Source organism: Cryphonectria parasitica (assembly GCF_011745365.1).
Source record: "Cryphonectria parasitica EP155 unplaced genomic scaffold M406scaffold_8, whole genome shotgun sequence".
Classification (NCBI taxonomy): Eukaryota; Fungi; Ascomycota; class Sordariomycetes; order Diaporthales; family Cryphonectriaceae; genus Cryphonectria; species Cryphonectria parasitica.
Window position 1 is genome coordinate 2,157,375 of NW_024468916.1, and position 19,027 is coordinate 2,176,401.

Below are 19,027 nucleotides of genomic sequence, written 5' to 3' on the forward strand. Positions count from 1 at the left end.
TGGTACTGGCCCATTTTCTGGCGCTTGTTGCCCCTTACCTCATACCCACCCTGGCGGTCTTGTTCTAGTACAACCCGGCAGCGACGTCCTCACCCGCGCGACCCACCGTAAATTTCACATTGCAATCCAGCTCACCTCTGTCTCTCTTTCTCTCACTCTCTCACTCACTCACACATACACCCTCTCCATCATCTCGAAAATAGCCTTGACACCTCCTCACTCAGGCAACAGATTCTCATCAAGCATGTACACTTCCAATTGCCGCTAAAAATCGAAGCAAAGGAACACCTTCACGAAAAATACTCACTGGCCTTCTCCTTCGCACCAACTTCCCAAATCAGGCCGACCTGCCAGAGTTGCCCCACACACAAAACTCAAGAACAAACAAGCTTCGAGGCTCAAGGAGAGACGACTTGCCGCCTGCTTTAGTAGGCGATGGAGACTAGGACTGGAGTCATGGCCATGACAGCCGCCGGCGAAGGTGGCGCACTCGAGGTTCCGGTCAGGCCGGTCTCAAATGATACCATCGAGGAAAGATATTTTACGGCGGCGCTCATGTGCCTTGAGGGTCACTTCACCGACTCTCCGCCCATGGGTGTCCAGACCACCCTCAAGGTCGCTGCCATGGTATCAAAAACTCTAGATAAATCTCATGCCTGGAAGGATGTCCGGTACGTAACCTGTGTCTGATTCCCCTCAAAGGAGATCGATTTCCTGACCTGAACCACAGCGAGAATTTGTCGGAAAACGTGGCAATTTGGGTCTGGTTGACTCGAATATTTGCAGCCGCTATACCGAATCTCACAACCCGTTCTGTCGGACCACTGGCCAGCCTCAACGACCCCGACAAGGGCGTGACGCCTCAAGAGAGCACGGCTCTCATCATCAAGAACTACCAGGGCCTGAAGGAGGACCTGCAGATTTTGAACAAGCTGATGCACATCGCCCGGAATCTCCTCGTCACAACCGAGCCCGAGGTGCCGCAGGATATCTGTGCGGCAGTTCATTTCGACCAGATGGTCTATCAAACTATTATCCTGTGCGTGAACGTGACCAGCAAGGGCTATGACGGAGAGGTGCTGGACGAAGTCTCCCGGGCAAGGCTAGCTGAGATCACCGACCTTTGTAAGAACTGTCCCATTTTGTGTATATCTGAGCCCCCCAGGCGGCCCGCTGACAGTGTCCTCCAGACAAGAAAATACTGGTGACATCCCTACAGCAGGCGCACAACTGGACCGCCAAGAATGACAGAAACAAGATGTCATTCTGGTACGACGTCTTGTTCGACGACGATGCCAACATGGACGATTCGCAGGACGATTCGGATGAAGAAGTCCATTTTCGCGTAGATGTTGCCAGGACAGAGGTCCAAAACTGGCTGGAGCGCAACTCAACCATGACCACTACCGCCCAAGATCTCCTCAGGGCCTACGCAGTGGAACAAGCCCGGACACAAAGACAGCCTGGGCCCCTTGCCCCGATATCACCACTGGCATGGAACTGGCTGCCTAAGGGGTCTGTGAAGGTCAGAGCTGACAGGTCAGGGGAAGAAGAAAAGGACGACGACGATGACGATGATGATGACGACGACCTGGATGAGGACGAGGAGGATCTTAATGATGACGGTAGCATGCCAGAGTGGGACCCGAATGAGACCGACAAGTTCGAGCAGGACCGGCGTTATGGCCACGTCTCTCGTGAGGTCGACGAGTGGTGGGCCAAGGCCCAGGACCCAAACCTCCATCGACTGGTTGTGCCGATGCCCTCGATTGAATTCGCCGAGAAGCGTATGATGGTTTGCAAGGAGAACCTCATCAACAGATTCGCCCATCAGTACCGAGGGGATGATCATCCTGATTCGCTCCAGGATGGGGATCGCCCACCTGAAGAGTACAGCGAGGAGTATGTGGACGATATGGCGGATGACGACGATGTCGACGATGACGAGTCGTATGGAGATGGTCCCATGACCGGCCTCCTCACTGAGGTGCCCAATATCCTGGACCCCAAGCAGATCGAGGCCCTGCATATGATCATCAAATCATGCATCCTCGATGCGGCGGGCAGCGGCTTATCAGCAACAGGCGAGAACCTGCAGCTGACACGGTGCCGGATGCTCCTGGCATTAGATTGTGGCAAGAGTCTGCTTCGGGAAATGCTGGTCTTCATTGCCGTCTGGGAGAAGGATGAGACGTCATTGATCTTTCAGTTGACTAGCCAGATCGTGGAGGCCATTCACAAGAGCGCTCTGATCCCGTATGCTTGGAACAGTCTACGGATCCCGAAGGATATTGTGTCACCTGCCCAGACCATCCTCCTGCGACTGGTCAACTACATGTTTCGCGCACGACTCAAAGATAACCCCTCTGAGGCGTACCAGGACCCGACGGCAGCGGTCAGGCTAGTTCACTTCTTCTTCATCAACTTCCGCAGCAGGATCGTCCCGGAGTGCGTGGCTCTGATGAAGCTGCAGGCGGACATCCGACACAAGAAGCTGGATCCTACAGACTTCCCTGTGGACAACTGGGACATGGAGCGTGCCAAGGACGGGTTGGTGCAGTTCCTGGACTTCCTGACGAGCGTATCGGAAGATCCCGAGGTGCGGCCCAAGTTGATCGAATGGGAGGCGGCGTACGATCTCATCTCACTTTTACGAGGGCTCGAGGAGGGCGTGGCGAAGAAAAGTCTCGTAAATCCGCCAAACCGATCCAAAGACCGGGTTAGCCAAGCATCCCCACCGGTGAACAATGGTCATCACGACCCCAACGACGCCAAGCCTCCTCAGCCACCGCATGCGGGCAACAATATACGCGACACACCGGCTGCATACACCTTCCCATGGGCTGGCGTCAAGGGCCAGATCCTGCAGATTCTCGCTACACTGCTGCAACCACCTCGCGGCCACCACAGTCCGGGCAATGCAACTGTGCAGAAGCAAATTGTGAAGCACAATGGTATCGTTGCGCTGTTGAACTGCTGCACTTATGACGATCACAATCGCTACGCCAGGGAGCGGGTTCAATTATGTCTCAAGTGGCTCATGGACGGCTCTGAGGACGCCAATAAGTTTCTGCGGAACTTGGTGGCCCATGGGCCTCAACCAACTGCCACCCATACTGTAGCTCCGGGCCAGTCTGCAAACCTCCGCATCGATGGCATCCCGGGCGAGGTGAGAGTGACGGTGCATCCTAAGCAGACCGACCCTGTGACGGCGGGACACGACAAGACTGGCGCTGCCGGTGTCACCAGTGCTCCTCGTGCCGCTAACCCGGGACGCGTGGTCAACGCTCTGCCTCCGGCAGCGCCGAGTACTAGTACCACAGCCAGCGGCAGCAGTGATAACAAGGCATTGGCCAGCACTGCTAACACCACCGCGCGAAGCAACATGCGGAGCTATCTCCAGTCGATCGACTGGACACAACCGCACATGCCCTCGCCCAGCCGAACCGACGAGCTTCTACACGATATCATCAACCTAGCCGACGAGGCAGCGCGGCTAGCTCTGGGCGAGAACGTGGAGGAGACGGAAGACGAGAATTTTATGTGAGGCACTCTGAGTAAATCACCTCGTTGCTTGTCGTGCGGGAGACTCTGTTTATTCCTTGGCCCCTTGTCAGAACGTCTCCTTGTTTCCAATCTCTCTGGGTCTTATCCGCTACACCATCAACCAGGCCCTTCTCAAACCGAGAAAGAGAAAAGAAAGAGAAAAAAACACAGCCAAACTCTGGTGGAACATGAGGTTTTCTAATAGCATTGTTGCTTCTAGGTTTTACGTCATGAAGCTCACCGAGCGCCTCAAGAAAGAGGGAATTGATATCAATCTACGGGATGCACTAGGTGTTGATACAGATCCTAAGCTGAGGAATCTACGGGGGAAATTGTAGGGAGATATATATATATTCGGGTGGCAAGAAATTATCCAGATGGAAATCTTGGATCAAATGTGAACGGGAGATATTCCACATCAGGGAATGGCGTTTGTGGGAAGGGATACAGCATCTACGTTTACACTGCATTTTATTCACAAGATAAGCAATACCACCTGTGCATAGAGACAGATTGTATTATTTTATTTTTTTGGAAGGTTTTGCATTCTTGTGCCACTGGAATCACTACTCCAATACAGCATTGCTAGAGTCCAACATGATCATGCATTTTTTTTTTTTCAGACCCATACATACTCTACAGCATTAATCAAAACATCCATTGCCCTTGTTTCAACGTCCATCTTCGTTCTCTTCTATTCGGCGACCCACACAGCAGCCATGCTAGAAGAGCGCAACACACACGAGGTCAGCGCCAGTCTTGAAAGAGGCGGAGGGAACGAGGGGAAAATAATGAAAGACTTGACTTACCCCATACCAGTACCAATACACATACTCGTGACACCAATCTTCTCACCCCTCCTCCTAAGCTCGTACAGCAGCGTGGAGACCTGCCTGGCGCCCGTGCATCCGAGCGGATGACCAAAAGCAATGGCGCCGCCCTTGGGGTTGATCTTCTCGGCGGGCAGGCCCAGCTCGTTGGCGCACCACAGGCACTGGCTGGCAAAGGCCTCGTTGATCTCAAAGATGTCGACGTCGTCCTTGGTGATGCCGGTGAGCTCAAAGACCTTGGGGATGGCCTTCCAGGGCCCCACACCCATGAGCAGGGGGGCGACGCCGACGATGCTGGCGGCGACGTACTTGCCGAGGATGGTCTGTCCCAGGCGCTCGGCGGTGCTGCGGCGCATGAGCAGGACGGCCGCGGCGCCGTCGCTGATCTGGCTGGCGTTACCGGCGTGGATGGAGCCATCACGGGCAAACGCGGGCTTGATCTTGCCCAGGGACTCAGCTGTGATGCCGTCGCGCACGCCATCGTCGCGGTCCACGACGATTTCCTTTGTCTCGCCGCTCTTGGGGTCCTCAAATTTCACCTTGAGAGGCAGGATCTCCTCCTTGAAAAGGCCCTGCTTTTGAGCCACGACAGCCTTTTGGTACGAGGCAGCGGCGAAGGCGTCCTGGCTCGCGCGGCTGATGTTGCGGGCCTTGGCCATGTCCTCGGACAGAACGCCCATGGGGACCTTGCAGTTGGCGGCCTCGGGGTGGGATTCGAGGAGGTCGGAGAACTCGGTTACGGCGCCGGGCCTGTGAACAAAAGACAACAACACTTGGTCAGCATCTGAGGATGAGGAGGAGGAAGGGGAGAAAGGGTTGGAGGGCCCGGGGGGGGGGGGGGGGAAGGGAGCTTGTCTTGTCTCCCGGGAAAGAGAAAGAAACAAACATACCCGTACTGCGTAGACATGCTCTCGACGCCCGCGCCGATGCCCACCTCGATCATGCCGGCGCGGATCTGGTTGGCGACATCCACACACGCCTGCAGGCCAGAGGAGCACTGCCTGTTGAGGGTGCGCACAGCGGTAGACTCGGGGAAGCCGGCGGCCAGGGCGGCGGCACGCATCTCAGTGGCACCGCCACCTGGGGCAAGGACGGTGCCGACGCAGACGTCCTCAACCAGGGACGGGTCGATCTTGGAGCGGTCGATGAGGCCCTTCAGGGCGCCGACCACGAGGTCGGAGGCCATAGTGTCCTTGAAACCTCCCTTACCGCCCTTTGTAAAGGGGGTGCGGAGGCATGCTGTGACGACAATCTGTCGGTAAAAGAGTTAGGGCATCTTGTGGCTTGCCTGGGAATCAGAAGAAGAAAGAGGATGGGCAGGAGGAAGACGAAGAGGACGGCCTACATCATCAGGGTTCTTCTCGAGGAGCTTCTCCTTGCCAAACTTGGGGCTGGTAAGCTGGCTGCCAATAGAGGACAGTCTGTCGAGGGCTGGAAGAGCGATCAGTCTGGAGAACGGCACATCGTCGTCGTCGACCTCGTCAAGGAAGCTTACCACCCATCTTTGCGGTTTCTTTGCTGTTATTGATGATCTGTCAAAGTGTCGGTTTGGTCTGAGGGACGAGGAGGGACAATATCGAATCCAGGATAAACAATATGCTTGACGTGTAGAACAATAGGGAACTCTTGAGAAAGGATTATTCTGTTCAATAGAAAAGTATCGAGAGGACATGTTCTTCAAACAATGTGTCGGTGATTCCTAAGTGGGCCTTCGAGTTACCGAGGCACCGGGCATGCGCTCGGGGCAGCTTCAGGACGGGCAAGGTTAAGCGTCATAGGTCATCCTGTACTACTGTAGTCTCTGACTTGCACCTGCCACGCCATTGGCTTTCCTTTTTTTGCCTTTCTGTTTTGGCACATGGGCTTCTCTCCAGTTGGCATGTGATGATGGTCAGTGTCCCCTTCCATGAGCCCTCCTCTGTCAGGACGGACTTGACCGCATAATCAGTCAGCAGAACATTGACGTTCACTAATCACCTGCGTCGTCTTGAGTCCTTTTCTAATCTATCTTTTTATTTCTTTTTCCTTTTCTATTTTCTCTTTACCTCCCCCTGTCCACCTTCTCGAGCTCACATCTGCACATAATCCTTCCCTCTCTCTGTTTATCAGTTCTGGGAGCAAAGTCATGTAACCCCCAGATGCTGCGCTACAGCGACAAGAACTAGTCATCCCTTTTGCATTGTGCATACTGTAACAAGCCTCTGATCTTCTGGCCTCGCCAAGCTGGACACAGATTGGGCGACATCTCAAATGTCGTTCAGTGACGTCGTCTCTTGTCAATCGTCATCCAAGCAAGACTTGTAAGCCGGACTCTCGGAGCAAATTCTCTCAGTGAGGTAAACGAACGAGATCCATCAGATCCACCCGACCGGAGATATGGCTTCTATATAAGGCTGCCTGCCCCATAGTCACGGTGCGGCGCCTTCAAAAGAAAAAAAAAAAAAAAAAAAAAAACCTATGAGGAGGAGGATGATCATGATGATTATAGAAAGAATAGGCTTTATTGAGGCTGCGGTACAAAAGGAAAGAGCCAGCCAGGCCCAGGCTACCTGAAGCTATCTAAGCAAGGCAGGGCAGGTGCCTGCTGCAATGGTTATGATCCTCGGCATCAGGCTTGCTTACTTACTTTGACTTGATGTTTTTGTCTTGTCGTCTGCTTCATCTCATCCACCCTCCGTCGTCGTTCACCATTTACTACCACCACCGCCACCAACAAATGATCTGTTCAGCAACGTGGCACAGATAATCAATCGCCCAACAGGTGAGAAACTACCTACATACTCCATACAGCAAATAATGCAGCAGTAGCACACATGATATTACACAAAAACAAAAACCCTTGTGCCCCACTGACAAACCAACGGAGCCCCCTTTCCACGCCTCATCCCTCCTCCTACTCCAAGGGACTCGCCGGCCTAGCTGAGGAGCGCTACAGATGTGGTGCCCTTACCTGTGCGCCTGCAGGATTCGGGGATCCGTTTGAGAGGGATTGCTTTGCACCCACAACGGCTAAAGGGTCCACCCTATCGAACGCACAAGTCGCGCGACAAACCCTTGGAGAGCCCACGACTGTGGCCCAATCTCGCTTGCACACGGTTGCCATCCCTCTCTTGACTCGTCCTAGTCTAGCCCTGCCGAGCCTGCACCGGCCCCTCGTCTCTCTCTTCAAGGCTTCTTCCCGCTTGTTTATCTGCCCCCCCCCCCCCCAATAAGAGAGAGAGAGAGAGAGAGAGAGTGAGAAAACCCTCATTGACCCCGGCGAGGGATTGATTGATGATCGTCTCCGGACCCGGGGCCCTGCGGGAGGAATCAGGCCTTGTTCCTCTCGTTTTCCACTCAGTGGCGTGTTCGAAGCCTTGTCTCTCTTGCCTTTCTCAATTCTTTGATTCAGTTTTCCATCTTTGTTCTCCTCATACTCTGATTGCGGCTCTCTGGTTTGTCACCGTGCGCGCTTGCTCGCTTGCTCTAGGGTGTTTGATCTTTTCTGCAACCCTCCCCCCCTCCACACCAAGATCATACTCAGTCCACTGGTGGCGACGCTCGAGCCTCCAGCCCCAGCCCCGGCCGTCTTTCTCTATCTCCAGGACTGCTCAGCTCTGCCTTGCTGGTGCCTCTCGAAACCCTGATCCTTTCCTCCTCTTTTTTCTTCTTCTTCTTCTTCTTCTTCTCCGCCTCCCTCCCCCCTTCGGTAACCAGCAGGCGATAACTTTCGGCCTTCAAGCCACAAAGTTGCGCCGCTGTCTCTCCCTACTTTTCCACCCGCCCATTGACTGCGACGGGCAAAAGAGCTGCGACGCCGACGCCAACGACGACAACGACGATGATGATGGATTGAGGCTCGACGAGGACGAGTCGAACGATCTCTGGCGGCGAGAGAGGAAGAGTGAAGAGACACCGCATGCCCAGAGCTGAGCATCAATTGCAATCACTACAGTCTACGATTACTTGAATTCCCAGCGGCCTTTAATTCCTAATTCCTCCTCCCCTTGCTACGGGATAACGCCATACGCACACATACAACGCAAATAACCCCCAGAATTACAGTACCAAGGAAAGGGTCACAAACAAAACCAATTCTCCTGAAGGCGTCCGCGACTATTACGATCTCTTGGAACTATTTTCTGCTGCCATTCTTCTTTGCTTCTTGTTGTTATTTTTTATTGTAATTTTGACCTCTAATTTTATATTCAACCCCCACCTCCACCAACGATATGGCCACCTCCTCTACCGGCCACGCGGGGCAGATCACCGTGACCATCACCGCCGCCGCGGCCTCGTCAACAGCGACTCCGGGAAGCGATAACAACGGCGACCTCGACACAACCAGCAGCACATTATCATTAATATACGTCTACTCGACCTCCACCAACTCCGAACCCACGGACGCAGCATCCTCTTCCAACAGTTATAACTCCTCGAGCTCGCACCACCTCAGCGGGGGCGCCATCGCAGGCATTGTTGTCGGTTCCGTAGCCCTCCTCGCCATCCTCGCCCTCGCCCTCTTCTGTTATTCCCGCCACGTCGCTCGCAGGAGGCGCGCAGAGATCGCCTCGCTGCAGCCGAGCCGCCACCCGGCACCGAGCAGGGCGTACAGCCACGCCACCACGATCCAAGGGGGCCAGATGACGGGCGGTGGGGCGGGCGGCGCAAGTACCAACGGGCGCACCACCCGGAACAGCCACTATGCGCGGTCCATGGGCGAGCGGTCCATGGCTACTACCGTGGGTGGTGGAGGTGGTGGTGCGCGGCGGTCGCTGAAGAGCCCGGATCTGCTGCCTGTGCTGCCTCCGCAGGAACTTCCTACGCCGCACAACAGGCCTGAGCTGGACGGGCGCGCTAAGCAGCGGTCACAAAAGTCATCGAGGTCGCGGACAAAACCACGGGGCGCAGCAGAGGTGTATGGGTCCATGGAGCATCCGGTTGAGCTGCAGGCAGGGAGCATGACGGATCTGGTGGCTGTGATCCAGGAGATGAAGAGGGTTAAGGTCCCGGGTACCGAAGGAGGAAGTTATAATGGCAACACCCACAGCAACAGTGGTAGTAGTCGAGGAGGCCGACAACAGCAGGACAGGGATTCGGATACCCTCAGCGCGCGCGGGTATTTGAGCCCGGCCTGGCCACCGCACAGCGGGGCTGTGAGCAGCGAATCAGGCCTGGTGAGCGACATGGACGGCACCGAGACCGATTATGACAGCGGCGAGGGCGGCATGACGGGGGACGCCGGCAGCATACATATATATTATCGGTCCTCAGCCGCGACTATTGCTGCCGCCATGTCGCAGGCCTCTTCCATGAAGGGGCCTAGATCGACTATCAGGAGTAGTTCAACAACAGCGAGATTAGTTTAATACTATTTCTTGTACCTGTTTGTGTTTTTTCTTCTTGTCCTTTTTCTCTCTTCTCGCTTTTCTTTCCTCCTCCAGCCGGCTAGCAACCAAACAAACAAGTAGGCAGGCAGGCAAGGCGGGACAGACAGACAAGATCCCGAACCGGGGTGAGGAAGACCGCCACCGGGGGGGGATAAAGGTCGCTAGTCAGCCGCACACAACATCTCTCAGCTTTCACCCGTCTGCCCATCCATTCATGACGAAGCCATGAACTCAGCCGTCACCATCTTCCCCACGAGTCGAGTCTCACCCCCCTCCACCTCCGCCCTCAAGCCGCAGGCTAGCAACTCGGGGCTGACCGCCAACGCCAGAGACCTTCTTTGGGGTAAGAGAGAAGGGGGAAAAGGACTAATCACCCAATCCATTCAACCCCCCTAAACCCCATCCTGACGGAAGGTGGTCAAGCCGAGAGCAGCTGACTTCACCAGGGAGGAAAAAGAAATCCTACGATAAAGCCCGGCGCAGGTCAGACCGCCAGTCGCTCCGGTCTTTTGGAAAGGAAGAAAAACTTGTTCACGTGTGTGTGATGACGAAGTGGCAGCCCAAGCGGGCTTGCGAGTGGGGGGAGGAGGGAGGGCGGAGGGCGGCGCTTTTTTTTTCGTCTTTCTTTTGCGTTCACTTACAAAGGAGCTCGGGGAGGCCCGCGCCTTGTTGTGAGACAGGGTGGAACGCAAGTGTTTGTTCTCGTGCAAGTTTATTATACTCCACGATCTGTGTGACCAGCCTTTCGAGAATAGGAGACTTCTCATTGAGCGTTGAACGTGGCCAAGACGCCAAGAGAGGGACGCAAGAGTATCTGGCCTCAGCCTCAAGAAAAAGAGAAAGAAATAGAAGGATTTCAGAAAAAGATTATCGTTCTCATTTTGTCCTTCTCTTCTGTCATATACCAAGTTGTACCCTCATGCTACACTCCCCTTCTGCGCATGTCTTCTCGTCACTCACGCTGACCTGTTGTTGTTATCATCATCACTCTTACCCTCCTCGTCATCTTCCTCCTCTGTCACCGGTGTCACTCTTCTTACTGTGTGACTGGATCTCACCCCTCACCTATCGTCCCACCTAAACTACCCGTGCATTGGCCTGGTCACGATTCAACCGCTGCATTTCGAACATCGCCCGCCATACCGGAGTGTGACAGCAGCCCTTAGGGTGTGATTGCCTTTATTCACATACCTTCTTCAAAAGCAGTCAAGAATCTTCGTTCACGTATCTTCAAAACAGCACTGAAGACCCGTGGGTTCTTTCCCCGGGGCCTCTCTGTATATACACGCACAAAGCTATTTTCCTAATAGCTAAGCTGGTCAATTTCAGGGGACAACAACACACCACTTTCGAACAACCCACTCACAAGTGCTTCAACATCGACCAGCACAAGATTTTGCTCCCTTGCCTCTCTAAACCTCTTTCTCGGACTTCCCCTCTCCCCCCGTGTGTGCGAGGAACATGACGACCGCCTCCGCCAGACAGAACCTGCACAACCTTCTCGAGCAGCACAAGCAGTACAAGGAGAGGCTCAGGCAGCAGGAGGACGAACTGCGTAGGCTGCAGATGCAGATCTCGCAGACCAGGACGGTGGTCGAAATGACCCTGCCCGGCGAGGTGCGGAGGGCTCACCGGGAGTATATGAGCACTATGTGAGTTTGTTGTTCTTTCCAAGGATAAAAAGAGAAAGAGAAAGAGAAGGAGACATTTTCTGAGGGTGGGGAGGAGTATTGTTGATCACCGATATTGATTTTCTGCGCTACAGAGGACACAACAGCCAACAATGGAATATCGCAAAGCTGGAATACGAGGGCATCGACACCATGTTTCATGGTATTAGACCCTTGAACTTGGGAGGGCTCCATGACCCCACCAGCAGCGTTTTCGGCCGGGCTTGGGTTCAAGTTACATTGCTCCTGGTAAGCCTTCTCTTCGCAAAGATGGTATCTAAGGAAGCTTCGCGAAATTTTCTGTATTGAGATATGGGCATCCTCAAGGAAGAAAAAATGGGGATCTTGGAAAAGCTGAGAGGCATTGAAGGTGTGGCGGGTCAGGCATCACTACACGCGAGGGATGTGAGCGAGGGGTGTGACGAGACCTGAGACCATAGGAACAGCAGCAAGCCTTGTACACAACCACGCGACTCATTGACAGCTGAAAACACGGAGGAAACAATGTGGTGGATTGTTCTGCAAAAGCAAAGTTGGTCCACTTGAAAAAGGAACTCTTGACGAGCCTGGGCTATTGGTGCCCTAGATCTAAAAGCCTTTTCAGCTGTAATTGATCTGAGTAGATTGTTGAGTATTGGTGCCAGATGTAGCATGTGTGTGTACTCTAAACAAGATGGACAGGAAGACTTGGCCGATTCATCTTGATGAAATCCTATGTTCAGTTCAACGCAACTTTCAGGTCAATTTCCAAAATCGTCTCTGTTCACCTCATTCTTCTTCGAGAAGATTGGTCCAATGCTTGAGATGCTATAGTGTGTCGGTTCCAAAGCTGCATGTTTGCACAGCTTACTTATTATGGGCTGATTCGGTTTCGTTCCCGGTCCCCACGACCCTTGAAGAATTTGTGCAGAGGATCACTGCGACCATGCGTACAATTGAACGACTGAAATAACAGGCATAAAACTCTCCTTTCAGCTGGACATATTCAGCGATTGCTGACATCAATTATTGGCCGATCTCATCCCCTCTGACCCCACATCTGCTTGATCCTACAAAGCAAGTTCAAGCACATCAATGCGCTCTCAGTACGTAGACTCGTTGGACAATGACCTTTCGAGGTCAATACTGCTCGTAGGTCGCCTCATATCGTAGTTTCCATCGTATTTAGCCAATCCTTTTTTTTTTTTCTTTTTCCCTCTCCAACCAGCGTTGATGATGGCATCCTCTACCTTTAAGTACCTTCCCCTCGACCACAAGAAGTCCGAGATACGTCTCTTGACGCTGATACCCTCAAGCGACCCATGTGGACCTATTCACTGCTCCTTGAACCATGCATCACTGGACGACGAGCCACCATTCGAAGCTCTGTCGTACGTCTGGGGACCAACTAACCCCACACACGACATCTTCATTGACGGGACTAAATTCGTGGTCGGCCCAAATCTTCACGCGGCGCTGCGCGGCCTCCGTCAGCGCAAAAAGCCCCGTACAGTGTGGGCAGACGCAATCTGCATCAACCAGCAGGACAAGAGCGACCAGGCCTACCAGGTGCCTCTGATGGGCCGACTATATACGGTGGCAAGGACAACGGTCATCTGGTTCGGCGAGTCGAACGAGGAGGTCGATGCCTTGGCGGCCTACCTCAGCACCCACGGCTCCGGCCGGAGTCTCGTCACGGCTCGCTCCTCGGCATGGCTCAAGCTCGGTGCGAAGTCGGTGTTCTCTGACAAGGCCGGCCGGGAGAAGGACTTGCTGATGCTCAGGGCCGCCAACGGGTATTTTGATATCCTCGCGCGGCCTTACTGGTATCGGATGTGGACTTTTCAGGAGTACATGCTGCCCAAGGATGAGCCGCTGTGCCTGTGTGGGACGCATGAGTGAAGAAGGTGCATTTCCATTAGTACGCACGTTGGTCCGTGCGCGTTTGTTTGTTATTTCGGCCGCCAGGCCTACCAGTCTTTTAGTTTCCTCTTCTCCTCATCTTTCAATCCATCGTCTTTACTATCATCAACTTCAACAGGTTATGAGCCCGGTTCATCAAAATTTTGGACTTGGATTATCAATAACATCTCTATTGATACTAATCGCAAAATTGCTTCCCATCAATATTACGAGGAAGAGCGCGTGCGACGCCTGAACGACGCCCCCAGGTAAAGTCGAAGCACCGGAACACGAGTCTGGCACGTATACTAATGCAAACTACTCAACATGGCTGATAACCAAGCTCTTAATCTCTCTAATCCTTCTTCTTTCAATTTCAAGCTGGATCCTTCATTTCTGCCAAAGCTGGATCCTAAGAGCGATAACTTTCTGGACTGGAGAGCTGCCTGGATCAGAGCTTTCCGGTTTGCAAGCCTGGCAGATGTTCTGTTCAGTGAGAAAGTACGCCCAAATGTTGTGGATCAGGCCGGACGAGCTGTCTGGGATTATTAGGATGATCAGGCTTTTGTAATGCTATTCAGCTCTATCCACTCCAATCTGACAACCTTTATTGCCAACTGCAATAGTGCAGCAGATGCATGAATAATACTAGCTAACCATTTTAACTGCAATACTGGAAACTCTACAATCTACCTATTCTGCTTGTTAATGAATATAAGGTTTGAGAATAGCAGTGATCTGCAGTTCCATCTCAACAACTTCAGATAGTTATAAACCAAACTGTATATCAGGATTACTATATTGAACCAGTCTATAAGCAAGGCTATAATGAGAATCTTCGAATCTAATAATATCAAGGGATCATTTTTCCTTACTATACTGCTGAATAATATGAACTATATCGTTGATAACTTAAGTAGTCAAAACCTTATCAAATTCTTCCAGATCGAATCCAAAATGCTCAATATTACTAGCTGCAACAAACTCGAAGATAAGGCTGCTTACTATACATCTACAGCTAAAAAGAAGGATATCAAGCGCAGGATACAGGATAAGAACAAGAATAAGAACAAAGCTGGAAAAGAATATACTTAGTATCATGCCTGCAACTACACCTTTGTAAGCCATCTATATACTGATTGTATCAAGCTAGCAGACTACAAGAAGAATAAGAGCAAGAAATGGAATTGTAATACTGCTTGTTATGCAGAAGATGAGAATAATGATAATGATATCATCGCCTTCCATGCATTCCACGAGATTACAGCCTTTGCTATAAACCTGCTACTATAATTGGATAATGCAAGTATTACTTTCTTATTGTAGATTTTCAATTCTAGCGCATTAAAACATATGATAGAATGCATCGAGGATTTCTCCAGTCTCCAGCTTCGGATTAGCACTATTACTGTAGCTAGCAGCATGCAGCTTTCCGTTAAGAGCATTAGTATAGTGGAAATTCTCCTGCAGATATCTAATAGTTCTATTCATAAGTGCTGTTTATCTAATATTCTTTACAATTACTAACTTAAATCTATCCAACTCTTTAGCTGAATAATCATTTAAAAGAAGTTTAGAATGATTACTTAAGGCAATAATATCTTCCTTATTCCAAACGGAAACGAATTACAGCTAACAGTGCTGTAAGCGAGATTTCAATATGAGAATTTTAAGATTCAGACTGCTAGCAATGAGTCTGCATTGTTTGCTACATATATACATTTCTATAAAGCTTTTAAGCATAGCAATATCTTGCTAAATCTGGTATAACAGCTGTACTCTAACAGCGATTCTGTGCTCATCAAGCTATTAGATTTTAACTGCAAAGCATGCTAATTGTCCAAATCAATGCGCTATAAACTCAAATCTCTCCCAGCACAATACAATTCCACTACTATATTCAACCTTATACATTCTGATTTGTTTAGGAAGTTCTCAATTCCATTACTCAGCAGTTCTTTCTACTTCATAATCTTTATCAATAATCATACCCATTATAGCTGGATATACTTCCTCAAGTCCAAAGTGCAGACTATTAGAACTACTAAGGATTTTCTTGCAATAGTAGATATACATTTTCATACAAAAGTAAAAGCTATTGCATCTGATAATGGGGATGAATATGTTAATAAGCGGATAATTAAGATTCTCTGCAAACGAAGCGTAGCTTACTAGCGATCCTCCTCTTATTATCATAAGTTCAACAGCTTAGCTGAGCATTTCAACCGAACTATTATCACAGATGCAAGAGCTATACTTTGTAATAATGATTATTTGTTTTTGTAGCTGGAAGCTGTTGCATATGCAGTCTATTTATGCAACCGAAAGCCACACCAAAGTCTCCCATATCAAATCATGCCTTTCAAGCGCCTTCACGAACACAAACCATCCATTGATCACATCCAGCCTTTCCTTCAGCTCTGTTACCTTCATATTCCTGTAAAGGCCAGAAAGCTAGAAACAAAATTGCTGAATAGAGCTGAAAAAGCTTAGTTTGTGGGATTTGACAATCCTGCTGGTAAGGAAAATTCAGTCTGTCAACTCTACATTCCTCTGCACAAAGTTGTCACAACAGCTACCAAGACGCACATCCAATAAGGCTATTATCTATCGCTATCTGTCAAGTGAGCGATGGAGTCTGAGGATATGGAATCTCCAGTACCTGTAAAGCCTCCAAGATTATTATCATTGGGCTCCTCTTCAGCTCTCTCTTCTTCACTTTTCTCTGAGAACTTTTCTAACTCATCAAAACGGATAATGCTTAAACAATCCAGCCCATCCAAAATACTAATATCCAGAGCTTTCCCTATAATAATTCGTTCTAAGCAGCAGATGAAATCTACGGAATAAGCACAGAGACTTACTGCTTACGGATTTAACAAGAAATACGAATCCAATAATGATATTCATGCAATAGCGCTAGCTGCTGTTGAGAATAACAATATTTCTACAACCTATAATCAAGCAATAGCTAATTCGGAGTGCAATTAGTAAACATCTGCAATCGAGAGCAAATTATCTGCTTACTCCGCTAACAGCACATAAACAGAAGTGCCACTATAACTGTTATGACTCATCCAACATGCAGATCACAGAACAGATCACGAGTAACAGGGACCAGGTGTCAAGGATTCAACGTTCTGACAAAGCATTGATTACATAATCCAGGATTAGAGTTATGAACACAGCTAATCAGGAAGGATAGCTTCGGATATGTGCTATCCAGAGCTAGCAGGATAACTTGGATATATTGCTATCCAACATATCCACAATGAAGAGCTGAATATATAAGAACACGTTCATTCCCATTAGATAGATCTCGTATATAGCTCTTCAGTTATTAATCTAAGTATTCAGTTTCATACACTGAGTAGCCTCAAAAGCAGTGAATACTTGCATCGCTTATTAGGATTTGTACAGTTCTGTATTCAAGAACTTGATACTTTGATACTGCCCTTGTTAGCATAAACCTCTTTGTATACTTAGAAATCTTTGGATTGCTGCAGTACTCATTACATTTTGATAACTCTTGTTCAAGAACAGTTCAGTATTATCCCCTTGAGCAATACGGAATACGATAGCTCCTCCAGGAACCTCTTTGTTCTTGCACGCCCCCACTCAGGAAGAACTGGTCAACTAGGTATACCAACTTACCCAGTATATTCAGAATCTGCACGAACAACAGCAGGCCCAGAGCGCTACCATCGCCAACCAGCAGGCCCAGCTAGCTCAACAGGCTCAGCAGGCCTAGCTAGCTCAACAGGCTCAGCAGGCGCAGTCCATCTCTGCAGTTACTAGTGGTACTGGAAAGGCATATAAGATGGATAAGCCTGCTATGTACAACAGCAGCCAGAAGATGCTGCATGAGTTCCTTACCCACTGCAGAGCGTATTTTTTGCATTATGCAACCCAGTTCATCATGGAATCTAAGAAGATTATTCTTGTAGAAACTCGCCTCGAAAAGAATGCTCTCATTTGGTACAAGCCTTCTCTATATAACTACTTGGAGCATCAGAATAATCTTAGCGCACATATTCAGGATACCAAGGATATATTCGATTTCTTTGAGAGCTTCGAGAAAGCTCTCAAAGAAACCTTTGATAATTTCAATGAAGAACGCATTACAGCTCAGCAGCTTATGAATCTCAAGCAGACCAAATCAGCTTCTGCCTATATGGTTAGATTCAAACAGCTCTCAGCAAGACTTCTGTAGGAAGATAAGAATCTTATAGAGCACTATTATAAGGGATTCAAGAACGACGTTAAAGATGAAATCTCTAAGCAGGATTGGCCAGAGAACTTTGCAACATTCTCTAATCAAGCAATCCGCATCAACAACTGTCTGTACGAACGACGGGTGGAGAAATCCAAGAAAGAAGGAAGCCAGACTTGGAGATTTCCAGCTAATACAGGCAAGAAACTTCAAAACAAGAATAGCGGTTGATATGGCAGTACAGCCCAGAGCAGCACTATGCATGCTGATCCTATGAAACTTGATGCAGCCAATAAGCAGTATAGCAAGAAGAACAGTATTACTTGCTACAACTGCAATAAACAAGGATATATTGCATGCAACTGCTATCAGCTCCAGAAGAACAAATGGCAACCAGTCCAGAAAGAACGCTAGATAAATATTGCTCAACAATAGAAATCCAATCAACTAAGCAAAAACACCTCCTCGGAGCAAGTATTGAACTTTATTAATTACGGAAGTCTCAGCTGAACATTCTGCTATAATGATAACTGCTTAATATATCTCTCGAGTAAGGAAGATTCAGAATAGTTCCCTCAGAAACCTAGGCGCTACAGGCAGATAGCAACAGCAGAGCGAGAGTATACGCCCAGCACGACTATAAGCAGCAACAACTCGGATCGCTCCGATATTACTGAATAAAGCATTCAGACGCTGAAGGAAGGGCTTAACGACAGTGCTCTTCGCTATTCCCCATCACCTGCACCAGATACTATGACCAGGAATATGAATAAGGGATGGTATTCTCTTGGTTATTGATATGAATACCTAAACAATACCGAAAATGCCTCTCAGACAACAGAAAGATCAAGCTAGAACGAGCGATCTAATGATTCACTAGAATCTCCCGTGAACAAGAAATCTAAGAAGCCTACAGAAAGGTTTCCTTTCAGCATTGAGTAGAACAAGAAAACAATATGGATTGAGTATCTCATTTACGGAATAGGGCTGGAAGAACTCTTCATCTGCATTCCCTTGCAAGATATTGAGATACGAGAAGATAAGGATTCTCGGATCAGCTTACTTCATGATCTACATTACGAATTAGCATGGATTTCCTGCATCTATTATAGCTGCAGAATGCATTTCTCAGACAAGATGCAATACAAATAGTTCTCTGTTAGAGAATCAGAATAAATTCTTCAGGCTATCGAAGAAAAGAAACTTCGCTTCAGAGAGGTTCTTAATAGATAGCACTACAATATATACATCGAACTACTAGATAACTGCTCTATGCAATGCATAAACAAGGAAATAAAATGGTAGCAGTGCAAGACAATACTCTATACAATTCATATTAATAATAAGGTTTGCAACTAGCATTAACAGAAGAAAGACTAGAAATAACGATAATACAAGCAAAAGCAAGCTAAGAAGCTTGCTCAAGAAGCAGCAAAGCAGGCTTAGAAGAACAGATAGTTCTTAATGAACTCAAAAGAACAGGATTGTCTGTAAAGGGACTGCAGATGATCAGACTGG

The 19,027-nt window shown here is 49.4% G+C and overlaps 4 protein-coding genes across 4 annotated transcripts; 3 read left to right on the plus strand and 1 right to left on the minus strand.

Annotated features, from left to right (window-relative positions):
- Window positions 1-188: 188 nt before the first annotated feature.
- On the plus strand, window positions 189-1,125 carry M406DRAFT_281821 (uncharacterized protein; the record flags this gene model as incomplete). The annotated part of the gene is made up of 2 exons (XM_040918456.1): window positions 189-671; window positions 731-1,125. Coding segments are annotated over exons 1-2 (630 nt in total), but the record flags the coding sequence as incomplete, so codon positions are not given.
- A 1,378-nt stretch (window positions 1,126-2,503) lies between these two features.
- Window positions 2,504-5,994, minus strand: M406DRAFT_324225 (uncharacterized protein). The gene is made up of 6 exons (XM_040919838.1): window positions 5,872-5,994; window positions 5,722-5,807; window positions 5,267-5,628; window positions 4,356-5,126; window positions 3,767-4,268; window positions 2,504-3,543 (listed from the first exon to the last, which is right to left on the minus strand). The coding sequence occupies exons 1-5, from the start codon at window positions 5,876-5,878 to the stop codon at window positions 4,241-4,243; spliced, it is 1,254 nt and encodes a 417-aa protein (XP_040772728.1). The 5' UTR covers window positions 5,879-5,994; the 3' UTR covers window positions 2,504-3,543; window positions 3,767-4,240.
- Window positions 5,995-8,587: 2,593 nt separating this feature from the next.
- M406DRAFT_333802 (uncharacterized protein) lies at window positions 8,588-9,724 on the plus strand (the record flags this gene model as incomplete). Its single annotated transcript, XM_040920874.1, has 1 exon — window positions 8,588-9,724. The coding sequence occupies one exon, from the start codon at window positions 8,588-8,590 to the stop codon at window positions 9,722-9,724; it is 1,137 nt and encodes a 378-aa protein (XP_040772729.1).
- Window positions 9,725-12,645: 2,921 nt separating this feature from the next.
- M406DRAFT_19732 (uncharacterized protein) lies at window positions 12,646-13,089 on the plus strand (the record flags this gene model as incomplete). Its single annotated transcript, XM_040915443.1, has 1 exon — window positions 12,646-13,089. A coding segment is annotated over one exon (444 nt), but the record flags the coding sequence as incomplete, so codon positions are not given.
- Window positions 13,090-19,027: the final 5,938 nt, after the last annotated feature.